Source organism: Apus apus, chromosome 10 (genome assembly GCF_020740795.1).
Source record: "Apus apus isolate bApuApu2 chromosome 10, bApuApu2.pri.cur, whole genome shotgun sequence".
Classification (NCBI taxonomy): domain Eukaryota; kingdom Metazoa; phylum Chordata; class Aves; order Apodiformes; family Apodidae; genus Apus; species Apus apus.
In genome coordinates this window covers 7,885,012-7,905,552 of record NC_067291.1, presented here as the reverse complement: position 1 = coordinate 7,905,552, position 20,541 = coordinate 7,885,012, and the positions used below count along the sequence as shown (strand labels likewise).

Genomic DNA, 20,541 nt, shown 5'->3' with positions numbered 1-20,541 from the left:
GGACATGCTGACATTTTTTTCCTCTTTTTCTGACTGAACATACAAGGGTTTTTCAGTCAATCCTGTGGTCTGACATGATCAGCTCCATAATTATTCTAAGAGCAGTTGAAAACAAAGATGAGAATGTTCACTTTTCAAGATTTTAAAGGAGAAGGGGATATTCTAATGGTGGAATTAATAGGCATTGAGACGAGCCAGAGAAGTCTACAGACTCAAGTTTCCAAGGGTGAGCTTTGCCGTAAATGTGTGGTCTGTGGGATCAATTAAAATACCATTATTTTTGTCCTTTCCTTCTTAAATAGGAACTGGAGACTCTCAAGCGGGCACAAAAGCAGGCCTCGGCCGGTCAGGGCGCAACAGAAGTTCGCTTAAACAGAGCCCTGGAAGAAGCAGAAAAGTACAAAGTGGAGCTGAATAAACTGAAGCAAAGTAACAAGGTACAGTTAAAACCAGTTCCAATCTGCAGTCTCTCAGTCATGCTAGAACAAGATAAAAGGCTTGATCAGGTTTAGATCCTGCCTATCGTGTCTCTTAGAGCCAGTCCCAAAATTACCTTAGAGCAGGTCACCAAAGGGCTTGCTAAGTTACCTCATACAACACTACTGCAGCCTGTGTGGGAGAAGGAAATGTACAGAATGAAGCTGCAGCCTTCCTGAATTTCCCCATTTGTGAGAAAATTAGATGCATTTAGAAAAAGGGAGAGGTACACACACACCCCTAACACACACACACACAGGCAAACCACAGCTGTTATCTTTGAGTTTTTAATTTCTTTTTTCATGTTTTGACACAGGAATATTTTGATTACTCCCATTTATCTCCAGAAATGTTATGTGGGGCCCCTGTTTGTAATTTTGTTACATAATGCCAGGTTAAAGCACCACTGCCATGAATAATGCATTTCTCCTGTTCTTCCCACGGTAGGATGTGGCTAACCAAGAACTCCAAATCATTGAAGAATTAAAAGCAGAAAACAAGAAACTGCAGAAACAAAAAGGCGAGCTAATAACTGGTTTCAAAAAGCAGTTAAAGTTAATTGATATTTTAAAGAGACAAAAGGTAAGGGCCAGAGTACTGTTACAGTTCAGTTAACAACCTCTAGCTAATATGTCTGTTGTCTGATAACTGTGTAAACTAGAGCCCCGAGACTGGGACGGTTCAGTGCAAGGGAGGAGCAGCCTGATGGTTACTAGTGCACACTGCAAACGTTTGCTCTATAGCAAAGGCTGATCTTCTTTTGAGTTGACTCCCCTTGTAGCTTCAAAGATACCCCATCACCATGAGGGATTACTACTATTAACATTGTTTCATCATGCTTATATTCTGTGGTGTTCTACACATGTAGGATTCTGCCCAGGTGCAGATCACCTTGTGCCAGACAAAAAAAGACCAAAAAAAAAAGAGACCACTTATTCTAGGTGTGAATTTACTAGACTGAAGGAGGGGAATTGCTCTCCATCCTTTTGTAATTCATGGAATATCATCCATACTTTGAATCACACACACTGTAGTGACATCTGCATGAGTGTCCCCATCCATGCTGCACTTATTTCATGTCTCTCCATTCCTTTCCCTCAGGGCATGAAGGGAAGGACAGGGACTACTGCCTTTCAGTTTCTTTAGTAGCTGAAGCTGAAATGGAAGAGAGGATGGGCAGTAGAATAGTTGCTGACAAGCCATGCTGAGCAGTCAGTGATAGAGCTTTCATGGAAAGGTGGTGTAGCAAAAAGTGGATTAGTATTTCAGAAAGAAAGTAGCTAAAAACGCATTTAATGGCTGTATTTGATAAAGCTGTACTGGTGTGCCAAAAAGGAGAGGGTGTTGAACAGGGAAAGAGAAACCTCGGAAACTGCAGAGTGGGTAAACCCCTGATATTTCTCAACATGTATTTTCAGCAAAGACCTGCCAAGTGAGCTTTGATGGTAGAAATTTCAAGAATCTGTGAGTTCACATGAAAGCAAATTAAAGTGAAAGGAGTGTATACTAAGAGCCCAAATGTAACAATTTTCAGCTTACTGCTGCACTTAGGTCTTACAGCTCTATCACACCTTCCACTTACCAAATCCTTGGGATACTCACTTGTATCAGTTTTCCTTCCAAGGCTGCACAAGACACACCCAGAGCTGGGGGCTTCACCATTGTCTGGACAGGACCTTAACATCCTGGAGGGGTTCACCCCTCATTGCTTTGCTAAGTTTAATGGGTCCTCCATCATTTCAGGATGGAGGGAAGGTGCTTCTCTTTGTGCTCTCAAACCAAAGCTGTTAGAGAGCTAAAGCAAGCAAGGTGTGGTGGTGACTTGTTGAGCAGGAGCACCTTAGAAAGACCAACCTTTGAGATAAGAACACAGAGCAACTGATTTACACTTCCAGCGCTGCAGTGATCACCAGACGTTTTGTAAACACTCTGGAAGCTGTTGAGCCCCCATAGAGGAAGAACAGCTCTGCATGAAGTGGGAACTTCATGTAACAAAATACACATACTTACCCTAAGAACTGCAAATTGTGATATGGAAATACCTCTCCAGCACAGGACAAAGCCAGACAGGAATTGGAATAAGAGGAACTGGGGCTGGTCCTGCATTTCCAGGAGGAAAGAATTTTTCTAGCAGTAACAGGATGCAGGAGAGATCTTGGGGATTCATCTAACAGATGTAGCTTAGATTTTGGCTGGCCTTTCTAGCTTTTCCAAGCTTATTTTGAGAATGAAAAAAATACAGCATTGACTTAAAACGTGCTCTGTGCATGATATAGCTCATTGGCCTCTGGAACATTAATCCACTGAGAGCAGTGCCACAGTGGACCATAGATGTGTGACACATGGCAACACAGCTACCAGGGGTCAGCTCCAGGAATTCCTTGTTAAGGGGCAGTAGAAGCACTCTTTGATGCCGACTGCTAATTTTTAATGGTGTTAATTCTTCTGTAAGAATCCTCAGGTAACGCTAAGACAGGCATATTAGAGGCCCCAGCACAATGAGGCTTCGTGAGGGCTTGGACTGTAAAAGCTTTAAAGTTAAACTGTATATTCATCAGTTCTTTAGAGGCCCCAGGAGCTGTCAGATTTTCAGTAATTTCCATGCCTCCTTAAAACTAAGATATTTTTAAAGCAATTTAAGGAACTAAGAAAAGCTACTGGTCCTGTTTTACTGCAGTGGCAGTTGCAATGTTCAGCATAAAATTTATCACATTATCCCCACACTATAAATTTTTGCAGAAAAATATGACAGGACACAAAAGAAGGTTAGACTTGAAGCTCCTTTCAGCTAGCCCAGTTTTACAGGATTTTGCACTGGTCATTCACACTATTTTACCTTCTGCTCATCAGGTTTTTTTGTTTTTCTTTTTTTTTTCCCCTTTAAGATGCACATTGAAGCTGCCAAGATGCTTTCTTTTACTGAAGAGGAATTCATGAAAGCCCTTGAGTGGGGAAACAATTGATTCCATCAAAGAAACAACTTCTATTTGAAATACAAGTCAGATGTATATTATTTTAGTACCGTATATGAATGCTTGTTAATAATATAAGTTAATAACTGTATATCCCAGTGAATTGATTTTGCTTATGTTTAAATTGTTTAACTTTTATAAGCCTGGCAGCTCGTGGTGTATTATCATATGAAAGACAAATCCTGCTCAAGTTTCAGGCCATGCTGTCCATTCTGTAATGACTGGAGAAGCACAGACCATGCAAGGGATATTCCATCAAGAGAACTTCATTACCTGTTTGCTCTGTTTTAGCATTTTAAACTATACCTCATCTAAGGCAACATTCAGTCCAAAGAAGTCAGGTTTTAGTCTCAGGAAATTCCTGCTTGCAACAAAAATAAATTAACCAGTGACCTAGTTGAGAAGAAAATGTCATGTCCTTTTTCAAAACACGTGGCTGGAAAATTGGCCTTGTCTGTTCCCTGTAACAGATCTCCCCCCAAAGCACGTTGGTCTGGCATCTAATTTAAGCACCAGCAGCTCTTTTATAGGAATGATCATGACTTGGTTTAGCTTTTCCATCTTACACCCTTGGCTGGCAAAAAACCATACATGAGACTTGCCCCTCACTATCCAGGTGGATCCCACAATCTGCTACAGTTGTGTTGTTTAAAACTGCTGCTTCAGTCAAGATGAAAATATGAAATCTTTCCCCAGCCATCAGCTGCTGCTTCAGGGCACCGTCAGGAGCAATGGCTCCATATTCACATATGCTCTGCAAGCACCACATCCTAATGATTTCATTATGTCATTGTTTTAAAAAGGAACTAGATAAAAGTTATAGTGTAGTTGAGCTGAGCACATCACGTGTACAATGATGACCAGGAGCAATCAAGGCCTGTGCTGTGTGCGTGAACCTCAGTCAGACCCCAGCGGGTTCAATGGACTCCCTCCCTCAGAGTAACTGGGCAGGAACATGGCACATCAATAGCAAGTTCAGGTACCAAAACAAAGGTATAAACTGTGATTCTGACTTTGAAGAGGAAAAGTGCCTCTGCTTACACCTCACCAGCAAAGCAACATGAACAGCAAAGTGAAAAATGTAGCTGGGATCTTCCTCCTCATACATTGAGATTAGTGTTTTAATAGTGTGATTCCAATGCAGAGAGATCTTTACATTTCAACCAGAAATAGTGCTTTGAGGGACTCTGAGTCCACACTGAAATAAATACACATATGAATTTATGCTAGCTTAGATTTCTGCAGAGCTGCTGGAGAAAAGGTTTTTAACATTCCTACATGACTAACTGAGCATAACCGAGAACTCCAGAATAGTTTATTGATGAAAAGGCTGGTACAACACACACTTCAATAAAACTAGCTTCTCACCAGTTTACAACTCCGGTCTTAAAATGGAGACGTTTCATGGGTATTAAGAGAGTTCCTCGCTGGTAACAGCAAATGGAAGTTGTCATTAGAAGTCAGACGACACCTAGTGGCGAACCAGGAGATGCGATGGGGTGGAAATTTCACCTCTCTTCGGAACATGGATTACCTCTTCTATTCAGGTAAGCCAATCTGAATTCCTCTCCAAGCATGTTAATGTCATCTTCGTTTTTGAAGATTCCCTGCAATCAGGAGAAAGAAACATGTCAGAAATACTGATACTGAGCAACTTAATCAGAAATTATGTTTGGGTGAGGGAAGAAGGGGAACCCATAAATCTAAATCTCTAATTCTAAATTAACTTTAAGGCTAAAAACATGTATAACCCACAGAACAGATCCTGCAGCATTTAGAACAAATAAATTACAAATTGCATTTGTATTGGAGACTTCACAACTAGGTAGTGCTTTTCTGTTCAGCCATTTTGAGTGAAGTGACACGATGTCTGACCACGATGTTCAGACACTGTTGAAGCAGACAAAAGAACGAAGTAGCACTTTGATACCATGGAACGGGTCTGAGCCTTGGACCCCCTGAAACAGACAAGCTTTACTACAACAATAAATTCAAACCCAAAAATTGTATACAAATATTGCCAGTTTGAGTTAGCTTTTATTTAAATTCACATTAGAAAAACTCACTCACTCTGAATGTTACAAATTCACACACCAAATTAGTGTATTAATATCTGAATAAAAATCAATACTCTGCTGTATTTACAATGTTTTCCAGTATTGCAAAAAAATTAATTTAAATAGTTGTGGGATTCCTTCCCTACTGTAAATGCATTTTTACATCCCTAAAGCAGCTCTGTTTATTTGTGTAACATCAGGTGATCTTTCTGACTATGAAGTATAATACTAAATAAATTGTACTTTATTCCTATTACACTAATTGCTTCCATCTTCTTAACTTTTGAAAACCCAAGGATGAGCAGAAGGAGCTTTGCAGTGCATCTGTAAGCACTGCAGCTTAGTGCACTGCAACAGAGGAGGCCTCATTTCCATGGTGAAGAAGACTCAAAAGACAGCCAACACTGTAAGAAATTGCTCCCAAAATCCCAACTGGGAAATTTGGTGGAAACAGGGTTTAAGATATGGTGGAGCCCTTCTAAAAGTCCTGCTTTAGAACTTAACATTCCATATCCCGACAACTGGATGAGCCAAGTGCTGTGGAAGCTTTCAGCAACTTCTGGCAGTAGAGTCCAAAGCCTCTCACTCAGAGTATTTTTGTAAATTGCTTCCCAGCTCAAAAAGAAAAATGGAAAAGGTGAGCACAGAAGAGCTGACGCAATACGGACACCCAATGACTTTAGGAATTTACACAGCTCTGCTACTTCGAAGTGTCCAAAACTGATTTACAGGACAAAGATTCAAAGCATTTAAACACAATTCACTTACTGGAGGAAGATAGCCCAGTAGTTTAGATGCGTGTTCCCTCAGGAGCTTCTGTCTCTCCTCCTCAACAACTGCACGGATGTTTTCTTGTCTTCTCTCCTCTAACCGCATTTCTTCAAGTTCACGCTCCTGCAAGAAACGAGTAACTTTTTGTAACTGTTCAGGAAATGTACTCTCTGAACATTTCTTTGCACCAGTACCCACCACAGAATAAAGAGGGTTTGTTTTTTTGTAGAGTACATTTTGAACTTCTGCTTATTAACTCCTGGCCAAGGGAAATAAATTTGAAAAGGATGGAAAAGCACATGTAAAATTCACAAAGCACTGTTCAAACAAGAAATGTTTGGGAACTAGAAAAAAATCTCAGACAAAAGTGAAGACAGAAAGCAGGGTGTGGGCCTAGTCTGCTGGTTAAGTGTTTTGTCTCAGACTAGAAGCCCTTCTATGGGTAGTTCACTGAAGCTGTGCTTCCTTGTTGGCTCTCAGACCAGGCAGTCTGTGCCCAACTGTGCTAATCCGGGGAAAGGAGAAACAGGACAAACAGTGTTCTCCTGCTGATGACTAGAAACTGCAATTCATATTACACGTGGTTTATAAACAGGTCCAAAAACTGCAGTATGGAATTCCATGGCTTGTTTTCAATTTACACCTTTTCTTATTGAGATGATACTTAAAAGAGACTTAATCAGAAACCAAGGCTGGGGCTGCCCCTTCTCACACACCATCATCAGTGCTGCTGGGCAGGGACACGGAGCAGGACAGCAGCTCTTGAAGAGACACCTGCAGAGCCTGTCAGGTGCACAGGGGGCAAGGGGTGCTGCTGCCTCCAACGTCCTGAGCTACAAAAAGTCAGCTCTAGAAAGAATCCTTTCTTGTCAGCAAACCAAAAAAAAGGCCTGGTTCCGCCCTGCACATGGCTCTGCAATTGCCCTGTCACCTTTTCCCTGCCAAACACAAAAGCATTCTCATTGGAACATTTTGGTTAAACCGAAGAGTGAAGGTGAAAACTTCTCTTACTTTATCTGCAATAAACTGTTTGCGACGCTCTTCAATAAGTTTCTCCACAGCCCTGTTGTGCTCAAGCTGTTTCATCCTTCGCTTCTGAGCGTTCATCTGCTCAATGCGATCGTCCTCTGCGAACTTGGCCAACATCTGCTGCCTGAAGGCTGCTTCCTCTTCTTGCATAGCTTGTTGCATGGACATCTTTAAAGCAAGTTGCTCTTCATATGTTTGCCTTAAGTCCAGACGTTGCCTAATTCTCTTTTCAATTTCTGCCTGTAAAGGAAATGCAATAAAATGCTACGTTACTGAACACACCTCAGAAAACTTTGATCATCATCAGCCAACCTACCCAATTTAGCTTGGAATAAATATGCTGTAGCTGTTACCTTCTAGCATAAATAACTGGAGCAAACACTCCGTGTCTGACAGTGCTCTCCAGTGTTAACCAGTTTGGAAAATGTCTCAAAAGTCTCAAAATTTAGTCTAGAACAAAAGGAGGGTGTTGTTTTTTACCCCACAAGTCTGAAGTGAATCAACAAGAGAGTGCTCCTAAAAATAAGAGTGTTAGGTAACTCAGCCTGTGTTACATTTTGTCACCCACGGCAAGGTAAGACACTGAGGGGGCCCACAGGCAAACACAAATGGACATGCAAAAAGCAAGCAGATAATTGACTACTCAGCTTAAACCTGAACTTGAAAGTTACTGGCATCCTCCTTTGTGAGAGAAATAACTGTATAAAGGGGATCAAAAGGGTATTAAAAACCTTCAGTTGTCTTCCTGGTTGAAATAAAAACATAACTACATTATGGGCACCAAAGGAAACTCAAAGGACAGAATTTTCCCTCCAAAAATGAAGTTAATATACAAACTGCTTGTCTGGCTAAGAACACTTAGGAAATAGCATTGGAGACAAGACGCTTTATGCCAGAAAATAAAGTGGAAACGATTCAAATTCTTTTAATAAATATACCTAAAACCATGGCAGAATGAAGCTTTTTGCTTTGAGACAGCTCACAGACAAAATGGGTGCAAAGGAAGTCCCTCAAAACCATTCAAAAGTCAAACTGTATATTTGCTAACTCTGCCATGTTGTTAAAAAAACAAAGCCCTGACCCATGAACAACTTGGCAGCATTGTTAAAGTTGTGGAACATCCTCAGATGCAGAAGGAATTGCATGTGGGGTAGGCTCACAAAATGTTCTTTAAACAACACGACTCCAGTGACAATTTCCAAAGCCCAAATGAATGCTGCTCCATCACAGAGACCAGAAGTGAGGGGACAGACGAAGACTATGCAAAATACCATCCCCTGCATTCCTTTATTACCCATGTTCTAGATCAGTCATTCAAATTGGTTTTGTTTGATTTTTACATGTTTGTATCTGGTCTGCTTAAATTAGATCAGTTTGCCCACAGGTGTAAGTACTAGATAAGCTAGATGCTGTCCTGCATATACACAAGTATTTTTATTTTATTAAAGTTTCATCCAGGCCAGTTCTGCTAACCTAAATGTTCTGCAGGAATTACGGCAAAGCTGCAAGTCTCCACTTGCATTTTACCTGCAGAGTTCATGCACAGGCACACACAACATACAGGCCACACATGAAAACCTGGGATCCAACAAGTGCCAAAATATCCATTCCTGTACCTGTGGAAGTCCAGAGAAATTGAATGTTCCCCCTGGTCCCCTCCAATACACAGGTACTACTTCATCTCCCTGCCAACACTCACCATCTCCTTCTTCCTTTCGTTCTCCGCTTGTTCTTCCAGATACAGCTCTTGTCGTATTTGTTCCAGTTCTTCACGCTTCTGTTGTTCTCTTTCCAGATTTTGGGCAAGCTATAACAAGAAGGAAGGATTTCTAAATGAAAGACAAGAATTGTATGACAATTCTTTCTACAGTTTCAGGTTTTGATACCATGTTTTGAAGCTTTTGTTTTTTCTCCTCCGTGTCTCGAACTTTAGCCACCCGATCTTTTTCTCTTTGTTGCTGGAAGTTGGCAAACTCCATGATTTTCCTATTTTCTTCTTCTATCTCTTCCTCTTTCCTTCTCCTCCAGAGAGCTTGTTCTTTTTTGAATTCTTCATTACAATTATGAGCTGCTCTCTTTTTCTCTAACTTAATTTGTTTTTCCCTTAGAAAATAGAAAAAAATGCTTCAATAGTTATTTAACATTCTGCACAGTAACATTAAACACACCATATGCTATATCTCTAAATATATATTTCATATGTTCCAGAGGCTATGTTAAATGACTCTCCTTACCCACTCAGCTAGAAATTAAATGCCTAAATGGAAAATACTTATTAATGAATTGCCCCCAAAAGGGAATCTCATGTCTAATACTCTTCTTCAGGAGGACAGACCATACACACAGGTACTCCTCACTACCCCATTTTATTCTTGCTCCATCAGAACAGAAAGGAGAAGGAAGCCCAATGACACTAGAATCTACTACACTTTTTACTTATGTATTTGCACTGAACTCTTCCTCCACACACACACACCACCCCCTGCCCTCAGAAACCTCTTCTCCTGTCCCTGCCCAGCAGACAGGCTTGCAGCATAAGGCCTCACAGAGGCAGGAATCTGTGACACGTGGCTGTTTCCCCACACAACAGCTCCCACAGAAGCACAACTTGGAATAAGCTGCATTTTGTATTTGGGGAATAAGGACACGAGATTGACTGGGATGTCGAGAACATTCTGACATTGACACAGCAAAGCCCATGCCAGCCGGTCTCCTGTTAGTAAAACATGACCAAGAAAAACTAAAATGGGCCTTAGACTATGAAATAAATGTTTAACAATTAGCTTTCTGCACAGCTTTAGATTAACTGGTTGAAACTAATAAATAATATGAAATCCAAGTAACTTACATTTGGTCTTCCTCAAAGATCTTCCTTATAATTTCGTCAATCAAGAGCTTCTCTCTCAGGAACTCTTCATAAGCCTCCTGCTTCTTCCTCTCTTGCTCCTCAAGCTGTTTCTCCAGCTCCTGCTGATATATTATCTTCTCCTGGTTTCGCTTCAGCTCTGCAGAACTTTCTTCTTCTATTACCCTTTCATACTCTTCCTTCATCTTTTGGGCTATTTCAGCCTCACGTTTCTACAGGGGGAAAGCAACATGAGGCTCCTTTTTACTCCCACTAACACAACGGGTAGGGAAATGACACAGTGCAAGAGGGAATTACGCTGCATTACAAAAATCAGATGTTTCCACCTCAGTCTATAAATGGAGTGCCTGAATGTGCCTGAATGTGCTTTATAGCTCAATTCAGAGAGTAGAACCCTTGGAGGGAACCATCAACATCTAAACAACTTAAGAAGATCTAATAATACCTAAAGGCAGCAACGTGTTGATCCAAGACACAGCAGAGCACTCAGTGTAAGTGAAACCAGCTCACATGGGCATGACTGAAATCTGGTTTAACTGCACAGAACACAGTCAATAAATGTGCTGTCTTCACAGTAATTTGCTTAAATTGAATTTTGTTTAAACCATTAATATAATCAGAATCATCTCCCTGATCAGCTGCATTATTCTATGCATAAGTAAAATGCCACAACTCTCTGCAGTTATTCAGCTCTTTTTTTAACAGAAGTAACATTTTCAACAATCTGATCCTGAGATCAGGACTCACCACAACAAGCATTTACTGGGCAAACTCTATCAGAGTTTAAACTTGGAAAAAAATTACAAAACCAGAAAAATAAAAGCTATATTTATTCATACAACTTAATTCACTGCTACTTTAATTGCAATGGCAGAGTAAGCCTTTCCCTTATGGCTAGTTATCACCAGCTAATTAGTCCTTTGCAACACAAAATATCTTTTCAATGAACACTGACCACCTAAATCTAACTGTTTTAGATGAAAAGGCCAACTTCAAAGGAATTTTTCCAGCACAATGCACAGAGCTGCAGCACTCAGGTGCTGGCAGGCACTGTGAAGCTACTTACCATTTTCTCATACTGCACAGCTTCTTTTTCAGCCACCTGTGCAGCTCTCTCCTTGTTCACGTATGCAGACTTGAGTTTTTTTTCCAAGTCTCGAAGTTCAAGACTGAGGGGAAAAGAAAAAACCAGAAATTTACACTATTACAAGGAGGTCAATGCCTATGGGAAAAAACCTGAAGTTTCCATCACTATTTAAACAGTTTCAAAAATTTATTTTCTAAAGGGAAAAGCCCAGTTTTATATGAAATATACTGCTTTAGTGAAAGAGTGGAAAAAGAAAACAAACCCTGTCTCAAACCAAGAATTATCTATATTTTTATACATATTATCAATAAGTTTGCATAATTTACACCTAACTCTGTAACTGTGTACACATATATAAACATGTACACCTACACATGTATATAAGCACCTACTCAACATGAAAATATTGTGGATCAGAGAGTTTCTTTCTTATTGACATAATTTGCTTACAAGTAATCTTTTATCACATCTTGACCTTCCATGGCTTTTCCTTCCAGGTCAGATTAATTTCTGCTTCTGCTACAACTTCTACAAAGTCTCTCTTCTCTCCAGCTAACTGACCTCCCCTCACCCTGCCCAGACTCTCCCCTCCCTCATGTTCCCCTCGTACACTTCATTCTGACCCTGTTCCCTGGCCCTCCAGTAACTCCCCCATCACATCCTTCTCCCCAGCACTCCTCAAAATCTACCTTCTCCTTTGTTGTTTTTTTTCCAGTTATGATCTTCTCTGCTACAAATATCCAAAAAGTTAAAGCCTATTCTAAAAAGCAAAGCATGTACCTGATTTTAGCACCCTAAAACTTCCTTTCTATTGCTGGAAAACATCTCAAGCTGTAATCTCACTGCATCTGAGGTTCAGTCCAAAATGTGATTAAGAAAAGCAAAAACCGAGCAGGGCAGACAGCAGAGGGAAGAGTTCTATGAACACACGTTGCAGCCTTGGGATTGGTTCACAGCTAGTTCAATGCAGCACTGAGGATCTCTGAAGCACTACCTGTTCTCTCTTACTTGTTGCCTCATCTTTTCATCTTTGAGTTTCTCGCGGTTCAGCCTGGCCAGCTCGGCCGCCAGCCTTTCCTCTTGCTCCTGCTGCTGCTCTCTCTGTTTCCTGGCTTCTTCTGCCTAATCAGGACAAAGTCTCGGTAACAACTCTCCTCCGCGCGCATCCGAAGCAGGCGCATCGCAAGGCCAGGTGGCCCGTACGTGACTTCCAGAGGAGAGAGCTGCTGCCAGGCCAAGCCGGCAGCGCTCCCCGGCACCACGGCCTGCCTGCCGCGGGACGCACGGCCCGGCCCGGCCCCGCTCCCGCCGCTCCCACCTGCAGGATCGCCTCCTCCAGCCGCCGCTCCCGCTCCAGCGCGGCCTGCCGCTTGCTGGCCCACAGCCGCTCGCCGCGCTCCTCCCACCGCCGCGAGCACCGCTGCACGGACGCCTGAGGGCGACAAGAGACAGTCGGTACCGCGGGGCAGCCCCGGGGCCCGTTCGCCCCCCCCCCCCCCCCCCCCGGGGCCCGGTTCCCCCCCCGGGGCCGCTCGCCCCGCTCACCATCGCCCCGCCCGCCCCGCGGCCGCCGCGCTGCCATGGCAACGAGCGGGCGGGCAACGGCCCCACTTCCGGGCAGAGCCGCCGCGCTGATTGGCCGAGCGGGCGACACGACCCGGAAGCGGGGCCGGGCGGGCCGGGCAGCTGGGCCCGCGCGCCCTCCCTGCGGGAAGGGGCGGGAGCGGGCGGGGCTGGGGTGTCCGCTCTGCGCCCCGGGCTGGCCTGGCCCGCCCCGCAAGCAGCGGGGGTGCCGTCCTTACCCCGCACAGTGGCAGCAGCGGCCCCGCTCCCTCCTTCCCGGAGATAACCGCCGGTAAGCGGCGAAGTTCCCTCCTGGAACGGCAGCGCCTGAAACGAGCCCGTGAAGGATACCCTGATCCAGTCTCCAGGGCAGCAAAGGCGTTCCGACGGAAAAGCGGGAGAAAAAAGGCAAAACCCCCACCTGTCTCTCAGAGGCCAACAAGTGGCTTCCAAGTTCTTTTTAACATTAATTAGCGCCGTGTCTTTGCCCGCGAGCAGAGCCCGCCCGCAGCAGGAGCAGCATAAATACCCGCAGGATTCCCAAGGGAAACCCCTCTGGGGTCACCGGAGCTCGGTGCCTCCTCGCGCTCTGGTTCCCACACGTGTCAGATCTGCTGCAGCCTGTTCGCAGTGCAAAGGGGAAAACGCAGCCGGAGAATGCTTTTATCCTCAGCACTTGGGGCAGTTTGTGCTCAGAAACTCCTGCCTTGAACATCCGGATGCTTTTCCCCAAGGTGAGGGAAGCCGCGGGGTCAGTCTGGCAGGCGTTCTGTGTGCGGAGCTCCAGGGCAGGGTCAGCAGCCTTTCGGCATGCACAGCCAAGCCAGAAAATAGGGAGGGGAAGACACTCCAGAAACTGCACAGAAACACCCAATATACCCTTGTCCTGCTCCTTAATCTGAGTACTTACAGATGGAAATGAATCGTTTCCCCCCAGTTCAAAAATAGCTGCTGGTTTAATCTTTTCTTGAGAGCTTCCCCCAAAACTGCCAACTCCTGTCCTGAACCTTGGGCATCTTTATTTTTTCCCCTTATATCCAACCAGGACTTCCTGTCTTCCAGTGAGTGTTTGGCATCTCAGACTCCCCCTGCCCTTCCAGCCCAGCCCTGTCCCCTGGGTGCCCTCCCCACGGGCACTGCTGCTGGCTGCCCTGGGCACCCCAGCACCTCCCACTGGGGTCACACACAAACCTGCTGGGGGTGCAGGCACACGGGTGATGCACCTGGGCAAGCACTTCCATCCTGTGCCCTCCTAGGACATCCTGTTCTCCCCAGGGTCACCTCAGCCACCTCCACTTGCAGGGGAACCATCTCCTGGTGCTGCTCCCTCCCTCCTGTGCAGCCTCACCTAGAAACAAGCCAAGCACTGCCTTGAAAACAGGCCCATGTTTTCCTCTTGTCAAAAAAACCCCAACAGACATCTCCCTGATGGCACCAACTAATTCCTCAGTTAAAGACCTAAGAATTTAACACTTGCAGAACAGAGTTCAGGCCAGAGTTGCTCACTGCAGCTGAAGGAACAGAATAAAAATGTAATGGTTTTGCAACCAGCTGGGCCAGACTTGTTAAAAGTCAGATGCATTTATATTTTTCTTCCCATAATATAATTTATGAGGTGTTAAGAAAGACAGATAACAAAATATCTACTTGACTATAGCTCAGAAAAGAATGAGTCCCAGCCACATTCTTGCTGTCAAACTCTTGTTTCACACAGCATTTCTTCTCTCAGCAGCCTGGTCACAGCTTGCAGGACTGTGACCTGCTTCCCATTCCTTTTCCCTACCAGCATTAAACCCTCCCAGGGCCTGAAAAGCTTCAGAACTAGCAGCCCCCTGTACAAATGCAGAGTTAAACCCAGCAGCCCTTTCTCAGGGTTAAGATAACATTAATACATTATTCCATTCTCAGTATCACCACCAACTGATCACCTCATGGCAGCAGACGACTGCTGAGGGATGAAAATTTTGCTAATGATAAAATTATGCTAATGGTAATGATAAAAATGGTGAAATGGAGCATTCAAGGGAAAAATAAAGTTCCCTTTAGCAGTTTAAATTGAAGGTGATGCAGGAGCACACAGCAGAGAAGGTCATTAAATGAAAAGGGTGAAGCTATTTTGCAGGTTTACCACTTTTCCAGGGTGTTTTACCAGATGATCATAACATGAGACAGTGACAAATGCATTCCAGCTGAGATAAGATATGTGGGTCATGCTGACTTTGCAACATTAGAAACTGCTACTGGGGACAACACAGCTTCTCTGTGAGGTAATTTACCTTCTTTGGATGAAAAGATAAACGTGAATTAACAGGGAAGAGTCTGAAACATCTGAGCTGTGCTATTGATCTACTAAAGACCTAGATAAGTCACAGAGAAACTAACGCTTGCTTTGCTTGAGCTGAGCTGAGTGATGGATGGGAGAGCAGATTTAGTTCAGCTAAGGGGCTATCACTGTCAAGAATATATATATATATATATATATAATTATCCTGCAGTAGTAGGGAAAATACGTAGTAGGCAGAAGTGATCTTTTACTTATGACATTGTGGGCTGTAAACAAAAATATTACAAGGAACAAAAATACTCAGTGCTTTAAACATGTTCAACACAACTAGAGTTGTTCCTGATGAGAAAAATGCAGTTATAATTAATATCTATCTGTAATAGTGAGTTTTCAAAGAATAAAGAGAATAAATGGAGGGTTTCAGTCCAGAAAGGATGTTTGTGCAAAGGGCACGAGCATAAATTAGTGTTTTAGGGGTGCTATGTTCTTTGTTTTTGGGCTTCCATGTCTTCTCAGTCCTACTGGTCAAGGGTAGAAGCTGTGAGCTCTGGGCCTACAGGCTGACATGGCTACAACTATGAGAATAGATTTATCTCCACAGCATCGTATACTGTGTATTTCTGGGTAAACTCAGAGTTCTTAACATTTCCTATTAATATTTATTACTGATTTATTCAAGTTTATAAAGCACTCACCTATTTTTCTGAGAAGACACACTGTTTTTAACAACTGCATACATTAGTTTCAAGGTCCACAGAGGGATTTTACTCCACGGTGACATTACACTCCAGTGTTTCTTACAGAGGGTATTTTTGCTGGTTGGACATGAAATAATTGTTATTCTAGTAAAAAGGGCAGGATAACACCAAAACAAACCCTGCCACCCTGCAGCTGGAGTCTCACTAGTCCCTCCCCTCACCCAAAGGCTTTCACTGAGCAGTGCCCAGATGGTAACTGGTCTGGGCAGGACCCTTGTTACCTCTTCCCAAAGCAGCGTGTGCTCCTCTTGCTCATGCCTGCCCCTCGCCACTTGCTCCAGGAGCAGCAAGGGGAGCCAAAGATGCACAGTGTTTCCCCACAGCAGATGACAAGCAGGCAGTTCACCCATCTCACCTCCCTCCAGTTATCATAATTATATCCCCATATACTCATTTCCTGACCCGAGCCTCCTTGGCACCCTTTAGAAACCCCCACAGGCTGGGGGCCCAGGACCCACATGAGCTGCCCCTTGGGGGCAGGACCAGCACAACCTTACCCCAATGGCTTTGCTGTGCACCAGTCCCTGTGTCTGCTCCAGACCATGCTCATGTAAGCCCAGCTCACTCCTAGTATTGAGACGAGCACAGAGCTGGTATGGAAGCATCAGCTGACTTTGGTCTCAGAACTACTGCAGGAAAGCAGGGTTTTTCTCTGTGTCTCTGCAGAAAAGGAGATCTATTTTGCTTCACAGGAGGATGAGGGAAGAAGTCCTCTCATTTCACTGGGAAAATTTCAGGTCAAGCTATAGAAGACTACAAAGTAAAAAAGACAAGATTACAAAAGGAATTCCACCAGTAACCAACGTTCGCTTCTCATTTGATATCTGAAGACAAGCTGGTCAGATGAAATCAGCAAACAATGTACATACGTGTACTGTACCAAGTACCTGTAGAGTCTGGGTGTGTGTTTATGGCTTTGCACACTAAGCAAACACTTTTGATATAAACAGTTGCATTGAAATCGTATTTCTACAATTTAGAAATCAAACCTAATTTGCTACAGCTGGACACCACCTGCAGAGCACTGTTTAAGTACTGAGAGCATTCCACACGTCTTTTAAATATTGATAATGCCATTTTTCATTTATGTGACAGTAAGTCCCACAGGGAATAATTATGCTAATAAACCTTAATGATTCTTGCAAATAAATGATCAAACAAAACTGCTACTGTTGATTTATATTAATGGATGCCTTTAGGAAGAGATTTGTCAGGATGTACTGCTTCTTGAATCCCAATTCCTCTTATTTAGCAGAAGAATGTACATAGTTTGTAGAACAGATTAAGTGTCTAAAATCTAATGTGTTCATGGAGTTTCTGCAGTTCATAACATTCAAGCACTATTATCTTGCCTTATGGCAAAGCTGCATTAAATGGCTTTGTATACAACTTTCTTTAGTCCTTTCTTTCAGCCACTAGGGACAAAACACGGAGAAAAAGTCCTCCTTTTCAAGACCTTGAACTGAACCTTTCTGTTACTCCTGAAAGAATCAGGGATTATTTTGCTGTCAAACAACTTGGCTTTTGCTGCAATGAGTCTAGGAACATATTTGGTGCTTTAATAAGGGCAAGTCACCTGAAGCTGATGACCTACAGAATCTTGTAGGCTATGCTAAGATAAACAGCTTCTACTTTCCTTCTATTGTCAGGTATGCTGGAAATTCTCACTCCCCATCTCCTTACACTTCTGAAATTTTAACCAAGTTCACTTGGAAAACATTTTACATGAGTTTGCCTTTTAGATAATACACATTTGAAAGTAATGTCAATGTGTTTCTTTTACTTCTGGTTACAGGGCAGGAGATATTTTAAGTGTCACAGGAGAGGAAAAAAAAACAAACATGAGAAGGAACTTTAAGATTATGAATGGAAACTTTAGTGGACCTGGAATACAATAAGCACACACTTTGTGTATTCACACACACAAATGCAAGGTGGTGGTGGGTTAGGGTTAGAAGCAGGCAGGGGAAGCAGAAATGTGCCCTCTCTGCCTCTGCAATGTGCAGTGCCCAGTGGTGACGTTTGCACAGCTAGGCTTACTTCTTTGCTTGAACAACTTTGTTAAATGCATTTACTCCAGCAGGATAACAGCAGAGTGAAGGCACATGGAGTTTTTGCCTTTGAGGCAACTCATATGGCTGAGTAACCAGGAACTTGGTGAAACTTCCTTCCATCTAGAGATCTGTCAGGATTTTTTCCCCCCGTTTACCTCCTCCTGCTTGTCCAAAAGTTCAGTTTCAAAGAAGAGCTAAATAGCCTACTGTGCAAACATTTTCTTTCTCTAACATAAGCAGCTCCCATGAAACATGACATTGCATGGTTGGTATTTCAAAGGGCTGACATGAATGGATTTTACTACTCACTGAATAACACAATCATGAAATCCAGCTGAAACATGGCACTAATTCACTCCATGCACAAGGAAACTAATAACTGCAGCGCAAGGATGATGGTGCCTAATAATACTCTAGAATGAACTGGTGGTTTGAATTACTTCTTCAAAGAGGACCATTCCTCAAAACCCTGTCAGGTAAGGTTTTTCCTTTGCAAAATGGGGGCTAATCTTGCAGACACTGAAAGCAATGGAAATTCCCAACAGTGAAGGGCTGCAATATTCAGATTAATTTTCTTACAGTCTGTGAACTGATTTGTCACTTCCACTTTAAACACTGCCAGAAAAGTCTCTCTTCTGTGATTCAGAGCACCAACCTGCAAGTTTGCCAGACCTGCATTTCTGTTAAACAATGAGAAACAGTCTCCTTCTGTTCATCCCTCATTCTTTAATAGCTCTCCAAGCAACTAGAGGGGCAACATTTTCAAATATGTGATTACCTTTTATATGTGACAACAGCAAAGAGACTTGGAGCAATTAGCAGGATTTGACACAGACTAAGGATTAGGTGTGCCTGAATTCTGGCTTTGTCTGTAATTTGCTGCATACCATTCAGAAAACTATTTTATCATACTGCCTTTTTTGCATGCCTGCAACAATGCTTGTCATAGTTACACTGCAGGAGCATCAAAAGGATTAGTGTGTTCACAGCAGTACTGCATCTGAATGTGTACATCCCTCCCTGTTAAAGACTGACACTTCTCCAGATGCACCACTGGCATTCTCCTCAGCCTCTCTGCTCCTTGCAAATCACAAAGTCTCATGCTCTGACTGATGCAACCTTCCTAAGAAAAGGGGATGGCCCATTTTCCCAGAATGTCCTTAGGGCAGTTTGGGCTCTTAAGGACACCCAGAGCAGAGGGAAGCACTGTGCTCCCAGCCACAAAGTGCTGTGCTGCCAGTCAGGAGCCTTAGTCCTGTCTGGTTACAAAAAAACATTTCCTGTCCCCATTTCTAATCAGACACGTGCAACAGAGATACAGCTGTAGGCTAAGAAGCTCATTTTAGTATTTTCAGAGGGATTATCTCTACTTTCTTTCTTGGCATTTTCTTACCCATCCCACAGATGCTTGCTCTCCTAAGTGCTATTTTGAGCACTCCTAGTTCCTGGTCTCTATTTTGCTCTAGTTGTGAAGCATTTTTCAGGCCTTGTCTCACTTCATTTACATGTGAGGACTATCACTCTTCTTCCTCTTCTGTCAGTGGGTCTGGAATGACATCTCCCATCAGGCTATTCAGGATCCAAGAGCTCTGTTGGGATCCAGCTTCTGCAGACAGAATAAGCAAAAAGTGTGAATAAGTGCCTGTGTTTAATGGGACTCTCTCATTGTCCTGTGCAACACAAAGACCTGAACAGGTCTCTTGTGTATTGCCATTTCTACTACAGATTTTTTTTTTTCCTCCACCTTGGAATGGTATGGAAATCTCTCTACCAGTTGCACAGGGAAAGCAGTCACTCCTAAATTGTCTCATCTCTTCCTTTCAGGTTGTCTTAAAATGTGGTGCTCAGTTGAATCCCTCTGCTCCCCAGCTGACCTCACATGACTTCTAGGTGCCTGTTATTTATTTGAAATGCAGTCACTTATTCTCATATTATCTGTTCAGACATGTCTGCTTTTATATACTGTAGATGTTCTAACTTAAGATACTTAAACAGTTAGTTTATGCAGTTCATTTAAAATGTATGAATAATTTATTTACATTTAGATAATGAAACATTTCACTTACACTTGGTTTTTATGCACATAAACTGAGATTCCAAATGGAATGTAAGGAACTATCAATTTACAAGGAATTCATACACATTCCTTAATGCTTACACAGTGTACTGATTCTGTTTTAATACTTGTCCATTTTTATCCTGTGTCTCCTAAGTAATTCATGTTTATTGATTACTACTTACAAGTACCGCTGCATTTTGACACCAGACTCTTCACTAGCAGCTGCATTAAACAAAATTACTATTACCTAGATGGCAAGATTCACTTCCTAAATATCTTCCTCTTTTAAAAACTGACTTGAAAGGAACAATTAATTCTTATCTACTTGTTATGTCCTGTGCCAATTTCCTGAAGAACTATACATTTTTATTTTATAGCTGGGGGCATGGGCAGAGGGAAGAGGCAAGTCCTTTCCTTTTATGAATGTCAGTATTTGAAAAACTGATTCTCTTTGCATTCCAGGCAGCTTGTCAGCAAATACTCACCTTGCTTGGCATCCAAGACAGATTAGCAAGTCATGGGAAAGCATCCTGTTGCCCTGCACACAGCCTGGGATGAGAATGG

At 42.9% G+C, this 20,541-nt stretch overlaps 2 protein-coding genes across 13 annotated transcripts in view; one reads left to right on the top strand and one right to left on the bottom strand.

The window, feature by feature from the left end:
- Positions 1-5,764, top strand: part of TEX9 (testis expressed 9) — a 25,858-nt gene extending 20,094 nt beyond the window's left edge. For 10 of the 11 annotated variants that reach the window (XM_051628139.1, XM_051628140.1, XM_051628146.1 and 7 more), the window contains 3 exons: positions 303-437; positions 925-1,059; positions 3,363-5,764. In XM_051628139.1, coding sequence (XP_051484099.1) covers positions 303-437; positions 925-1,059; positions 3,363-3,440 — 348 coding nt within the window. In that variant the 3' untranslated portion in view covers positions 3,441-5,764. The remainder of the gene's footprint in view (positions 1-302; positions 438-924; positions 1,060-3,362) is intronic. The other variant, XM_051628141.1, reaches the window with a different exon arrangement.
- MNS1 (meiosis specific nuclear structural 1) lies at positions 4,740-20,541 on the bottom strand. 2 transcript variants are annotated; one of them, XM_051628137.1, is made up of 14 exons: positions 20,463-20,541; positions 19,312-19,524; positions 16,362-16,617; positions 15,802-15,921; positions 13,062-13,149; positions 12,578-12,691; positions 12,254-12,381; positions 11,239-11,341; positions 10,155-10,384; positions 9,193-9,409; positions 9,006-9,113; positions 7,289-7,546; positions 6,275-6,400; positions 4,740-5,056 (listed from the first exon to the last, which is right to left on the bottom strand). In XM_051628137.1, the coding sequence occupies exons 3-14, from the start codon at positions 16,412-16,414 to the stop codon at positions 4,958-4,960; spliced, it is 1,644 nt and encodes a 547-aa protein (XP_051484097.1). In that variant the 5' UTR covers positions 16,415-16,617; positions 19,312-19,524; positions 20,463-20,541; the 3' UTR covers positions 4,740-4,957. The 2 variants fall into 2 exon arrangements, with proteins under 2 accessions (XP_051484097.1, XP_051484098.1); XM_051628138.1 differs by lacking the exons at positions 13,062-13,149; positions 15,802-15,921; positions 16,362-16,617; positions 19,312-19,524; positions 20,463-20,541 and adding an exon at positions 12,805-12,828.

What these genes read in the sequence shown, in the direction of transcription:
- MNS1 (XM_051628137.1), bottom strand. Translation starts at nt 16,414, where the DNA reads ATGAGCATGGTCTGGAGCAGACACAGGGACTGGTGCACAGCAAAGCCA. An exon ending in ACGAAAGGAAGAAGGAGATG is followed by an intron (nt 7,547 to 9,005) that starts GTGAGTGTTGGC and finishes TTTCCTTTACAG; the next exon opens with GCAGAAATTGAAAAGAGAAT. An exon ending in TACTGGGCTATCTTCCTCCA is followed by an intron (nt 5,057 to 6,274) that starts GTAAGTGAATTG and finishes TCCTGATTGCAG; the next exon opens with GGAATCTTCAAAAACGAAGA.